Here is a 6,416-nt window from a genome sequence, read left to right as displayed (position 1 = left end):
GCAACCTCCAACTCCTGGGCTCAAGCGAGTCTCCTGCCTCAGCCTCCCAAGTAGCTGGGACCACAGGTGCCCACCACAACGCCCGGCTATTTTTTTTTGGTTGCAGCCGTCGTTGTTGTTTGGCGGGTCTGGGCTGGATTCAAACCTGCCACCTTAGGTGTACGTGGCTGGTGCCTTAGCCGGTTGAGCTATAGGTGCTGAGCCACCTTTTTATAATTTTTAAATTTATTCTTTGCAGCAGATTTTATGGCCAGTTATTTCCCTTTTTTGTCTAGCCAAACACGGCTTTTAAAAACCACGTAGGTTCTGGAGCCCTCACACCACACTGTTGTGCTCACCTCTTTGACAGCCTGTCCATTTTTCTCGGTGGTGGGAATCTCCTCCAGTGCTGTCCTGCACCCTCGATTCTGCTCACTCTTCTATAAAGTGCTCTGTTTTGTCAGATCCTCTAGAGCAGGCTGTCCAGCCTGCATCCCAGATTATTTAAGACCTTGTTTTGCTTGTCTCTGGTATCTCAAAAATATGCAGGGACCGTTTTTTTTCTCTCCTCAGCTTTTGTTAGTGTTTGTGTATTTGATGTGGGTAATGTGTGGCCTAAGACTTACTCTTCCAGTGTGCAGCAGAAAAGAAAGAGGGTTTAACACTCTGGCTAGAATATGGGGGATAATTTTACTTTTCCATAAGCTTTTCCTTTGTAGACTCTGGGGAAAATAAATATTGGTCAGTCTGTTTTGTTGCCTCTTTAATATCATGACTGTTTTGAGTCCTGCCTCGAAAACGCCCCTGCTGCTCCTATTGAAGGCTTCCTGTGAGGCTGGTTCTCGTGGTCCTCCCTTCTAACCTCTTCCCTCCTTGCCCGCCCCTCTCTTTAAACAGAGCCTGACTTGAAAAAGCGCATCCGCGTGCACCTGCTCAATGCCCATGGGCTGGACGAAGCTGGTATCGACGGTGGCGGCATTTTCAGAGAGTTTTTAAATGAACTACTGAAATCAGGATTTAACCCCAACCAGGGCTTCTTTAAGACTACTAATGAAGGGCTTCTGTACCCCAACCCAGCTGCTCAGATGCTTGTGGGAGACTCTTTTGCCAGACATTACTACTTCCTGGGCAGAATGCTTGGAAAGGTAAAGTATTCTTTATATAAAAATATATTTAAGACTAAAAGGTGATGCATCTTATGTTTCTGTATCATTTTCTGTGTTTGCTGTAAATGTTATTTTATTTAAAAAAAAAATTCAGGCTCAGCGCCTGTGGCTCAAGTGGCTAAGGTGCCAGTCACATACACCTAAGGTGGCAGGTTCAAAACCAGCCCGGGCCCACCAAACAACAATGACGGCTGCAACAACAACAAAAAAAAATAGCCAGGTGTTGTGGCGGGCGCCTGTGGTCCAGCTAGTTGGGAGGCGGGAGGCGCAGGCAGGAGACTCGCTTGAGCCCAGGAGTTGGAGGTTGCTGTAAGCTGTGAAGCCATAACACTACCCAGGGCAACAGCTTGAGGCTCTGTCTCAAAAAAAAAAAAAAAAAATTCAGATCCTAAATGTTTGAAAGCCACTACTCCAACTAGAGACTTTTATGGTTATAAGTTCTGTGGTTTGGTTGTCCCTCTAAAAATCATATTAAAACTTAATTCCCACTGTGGCAGTATTGGGTGGTACCTTTAAGAGGTGATTGGTTTAATCATGGGAGGGGGACCAGATGGCTTTATAAGAAGAAGGAAATAGACCTGATCTGGCAGGGGTGTGCTCAGCCCCCTTGCTGCCTTGGGACTCTGCAGAGTCCACAGCACCAAGGCCCACACCAAACCTCAGGCTTCCCAGCTCCAGAACCTTAAGAAATAGAACTCACTTCTTACAAAGTAGCCAGTCCCAGGGATTCTTTGATAAGCAGTGGAATGTGGACTAGGACAGTAGGTTACTGCTTAGTGACTGTTAGTTTGCTGGGACAGCTGCCACCAGTCACCTCAAACTTGGGTGGCTTAGCCATATAGAAATCCATTCTTTCACTACTCTGGAGGCCAAAAGTCCAAAACCAAGCCCTTGGCAGGGTCAGTCCACTTCAGAGGTTCTGAGAGGGTCTGCTCCATGCCTGTGTCCTCCAGGGCTTCTCCCTGTGTGTCTGTGTCCAGCTGCCCCTCTTCCTACAGGGATGTCGGGCATCAGATAGGGGCCATCCTCATCCAGTATGACCTCATCTGAACAGGATTGTCTGCAGAAACCCTATTTTGAAGGAAGGTTGTAGTCACAGGTTAGGGATTGAATTTATCTTTTGGGAGACACAGTTTTACCTGTTACCATGACATTGAGTCCAAGTGGTAAATTGAATGCATAAAGCTCAGTATTTAGGGGTTATTATTAACCAGTTATATCAGCCTTCAATAAATAATTAAGATTAATATTATCATGATTATTTTATGTAAGAGTCAGTCAGAGCTATAATTATTTTCAAGTTTGTAATAAGATGCCTTTATCACATTGGTTGTCCTGTTCTCTGAGGTACGTGTGAATGGTCTTGCCACTATCCCCCATGGAGCATAGGACATGGAGGTTGGCCACTTGAGAAGCAGCTTAATTAAAAACCAGTGCCTGCAAGATGGATCACGCTGTTTGTGACTTTCTGTTTGTATAACATCTTCATTGAAATATAATCCACATTCCATAAAATTCAGCATGTTAAAATTTGCAATCATTGGTTTTTTGTTTTTGTTTTTATTGTTAAGGATTCATTGGTGGTACAAAAAAAAACAGGTTATACTGATTGCATTTGTTAGGTGAAGTCCCTCTTTCAATTGTGTTCTGTCCCCAAGAGGTGTGTCATACCCTGTGACGCCCCACCCCCCTTTTGGGTATTAACATATTCACTGAGTTATAGCTAATTTCAGAGCAACTTTTTTATCCTAAAAAGGAAACTTCGTGTTCCTTAACAGATATTCCTCATTCCACCCCAAATCCACTAGTATCAGGTGACCACTAATCCATGTGGATTTTATTTTCCTGGACACTTCATATAAATGGAATCCCATAACATACGGCCCTTTGGGACTGTGCTGCTTTGATTTTAGTGCAGTGTTTTCTGGTTTCATCTGTTCTGTAGCATGTGTCAGAATCCCAATCTTTAATATTTTACTGTATGACCACACCACATTTGGTTTATCTGTTCATCCATTGGTGGACATGTGAATTTTTTTCACCTTTTGGCTGTTGTGAATAATGCGCTGTGAGCACTCTGAGTTCTGTTTCCTTGATGCCTCTTTCAGGCCCTTTGCCCGTACCCTACTGTCGTGATTGCCACAGTTGTGTACTTATGTGTGTTTATTAATAGGAAATGGGAATGTGGCCCCTCGCCTAATAAATAATTCTCCTTTATTTGTATCTCTTTGAGATCCATTATTATAAGATCAGTTATTATTTGTTTAGGTTCCAAGTGTTGCTGCTCTGCTAATGTAGATTTTAAGTGTTTTTTGAGTTTAGTGATGGATGCCAACTTGACCTTGCTGCTATAACGGTGTGTATCTTCACTGTTAGGCTCTTCTGACTATAGTAACAAACTTCAAACGTTGATATATGTTCCTTAGCATAGATTCTAAACAGATCATTTTTTCTTTTTAATTAATTTGTTTTGGTTTTTTTGAGACAGTCTCATGTCACCCTCGGCAGAGTACCATAGCATCACAGCTCACAGCAGCCTCAAACTCTTGGGCCTAAATCCTCAGCCTCCCAAGTAGGTGGGACTACAGGCGCCCAGCACAACGCCCAGTTTTTTTTCTGTTGCAGCTGCCATTGTTGCTTAGCTGGCCCAGGCTAGGTTCAAATCCACCACCCCCAGGTGTCTGTAGCTAACGCTGTAACCACTGTGCTATGCACACCAAGCCTTTAATTTTAGTATGTTTAACATATCTCTCCAAGTTTGGAGCTGTGTGTTGGCTTTGGTGTCAGCTCTCAGTGAAATAACCTGTCTCTCCTTGTTGGTAATCACTGACTCTTACTGAAATTCAGTTTTAGCTGCTTCTGGAGGATATAAATTTCATAACTTGTTTTATGAAGATCTTGAAAATGGGCTCGGCGCCTGTGGCTCAAGCGACTAAGGCGCCAGCCACATACACCTAAGGTGGCGGGTTCGAATCCCCATCCCGGACCTGCCAAACAACAATGACAGCTGCAACCAAAAAATGGCCAGGCGTTGTGGCTGGCGCCTGTAGTCCCAGCTACTTGGGAGGCTGAGGCAGGAGACTTGCTTGAGCCCAGGAGTTGGAGGTTGCTGTGAGTGTGATGCCATGGCACTCTACCCAGGGGGATAGCTTGAGGCTCCGTCTCAAAAAAAAAAAAAAAAAAAGAAAATCTTGAAAATGTTGTCTTATAGTTCTTCCTATTGAGGTGAGCCCAAGAACCTTATAAATTAATAATGTTAATAAAAATAAGGCTCGGCGCCTGTGGCTCAAGTGGCTAAGGCGCCAGCCACATACACCTAAGATGGTGGGTTCGTATCCAGCTCAGACCCACCAAACAATGGCGGCTGCAACCAAAAAATAGCCAGGCATTGTGGCGGGCCCCTGTGGTCCCAGCTACTTGGGAGGCTGAGGCAGGAGACTCGCTTAAGCCCAGGAGTTGGAGGTTGCCATGAGTTGTGATGCCATGGCACTCTACCCAGGGGTACAGCTTGAGGCTCTGTCTCAAAAAATAAATAAATAAATAAGTAAGTAAATAAAATTTAAAAATATAAAAATAAAAGGTGAGCCTTTCTTTTGCTTTATTTTTTATTGTGGTTTCTACACAATGTAGTAACAAGCAGAAGATAGAGCATTAATTTTGTCTGTATGAAATAAAGCTTATTAAAATTGCATATTTTTCTTCCTGAATATTTTAAAATCATCCAATCTTGGTTAATGTAGAAACTGATAATTATGAAAGTCTAGTGAGAATAAACTCGTCTCCTCCTCCATTATTGACACACGCTTATAGTGAGGATCATTCTGAGGATGGTGCCTTGCTGCGCAGCACTGCAGAGTCAGAGACGGACAGCAGCTTCCAGGGAGGAGAGCGGGTTCTCACAGCCTTCCTCCCACAAACGACATTTATGTCAGTTATATCTCCATAAACCTATTTGAAATAATTAAGTCTAGAAAAAAAAAACATAGTTATTTGAAGATGATGGTTAATTTAGTTTTGCATACTTAGGACTTGCCCTTATGTTCCCGCATGGAAATTCCTAAGAGGGTACTAGTTTCTAAAACATGTGATTATCGTCCGATTACAAATGGTTAAACTTTGTACCAACATGCTAAAAATTGCTGAGACCTAAATAAATGTAATAGTATAGCGCTAATAGTCTGGTACCTGAGCACTAAATCCTTAAGAGAGGAGAATTGTATATTGATTGATTATGATATTTATTGAGTCGTAATGTATTTAAATTTTCTTTAATGCATATGTTAGTGATTGTTTGCTGTGACAAAGTGCAAAGAGGTCTGCAGGCACGATCCTGCCTGGGAAGAATTACCTCACGTCACTGGTCTCTTCTCAATTAGAAGTTCCATTAGCAGATGATTCCTGCTTCTGCTGTGGGTAGTGATTGCATTTTACCGCCTGTAAATCAGGCTCCAGACAGGGACTAAATAAACAGCTCAAGGATGTGGTAATGTCATCCTGGACTTTTTTTTTTTACAGATAGAAGCACCTGGGTCCATTTAAGCCAATTAAGCTCAGAATATTTATTGACGTCAATCTTTTATCATATTTGAATTCTATTTGAAAATGGCTTTTTTTCTTGTTTCAGAATATTGATTTAATTGGAACAGAATGCCTATAAATCAGATTATTTGATAATATTTTGGTCACATATTGTAAAGTTTCAATTAGCAAATTGTGTGACTTCAGCATGGTTTACAATTTTGTGTTTCAGCAGAATTTAGCATGCCCTTGTGTAGCATATAGTGTAATATTGACACTTAACAGTGTATCTGGAGATTTTTCAAAAGTTGGGGGAAATTATTTTTCCTTGTCATTGGTGTTATTTTACAAAATCCTCACGTAAATTGCTGAGGCTTTTGAATACTAGTAATTTGAGCTACGTTAGTCCTTGAAGCAAAGCTTGTCTCTCTTAGGATCTTGTTTGGAGCCCTGAGCTCGTCACAGGGAGGTTTGTGTGAGTGTTCACATCTGGGTGTCACCAGACTGTGCAGTTAAAGTCCTTTCCCTTAGTTGTCTGAATGTAACATTTAGCAAAAAGTGGCTCCTGTTATGCTTAACACAGATTCCACAAGCTGGCTTTCTCTGATTTTGACACTTGTTTTTCATAGACAGTTCATTCTGAATTTGAGCTTGCTGACCTTTTACTATTTTTGGAAGCAGAAAAAGCATAGATAGTAATTTAATAATAGGCTTGGTGCCTGGGGCTCAAGCGGCTAAGGCGCCAGCCACATA

At 42.2% G+C, this 6,416-nt stretch overlaps 1 protein-coding gene across 1 annotated transcript in view; it reads left to right on the top strand.

Annotated features, from left to right (window-relative positions):
* Window positions 1-6,416, top strand: part of UBE3C (ubiquitin protein ligase E3C) — a 133,368-nt gene that overhangs the window by 83,354 nt on the left and 43,598 nt on the right. Inside the window, exon 17 of the mRNA XM_012812962.2 lies at window positions 877-1,124. Coding sequence (XP_012668416.2) covers window positions 877-1,124 — 248 coding nt within the window. The remainder of the gene's footprint in view (window positions 1-876; window positions 1,125-6,416) is intronic.

Source organism: Otolemur garnettii, unplaced genomic scaffold (assembly GCF_000181295.1).
Source record: "Otolemur garnettii isolate 467f Iridium unplaced genomic scaffold, OtoGar3 scaffold00235, whole genome shotgun sequence".
NCBI classification, from domain to species: Eukaryota; Metazoa; Chordata; class Mammalia; order Primates; family Galagidae; genus Otolemur; species Otolemur garnettii.
This window is presented reverse-complemented; position numbering and strand designations above follow the sequence as displayed.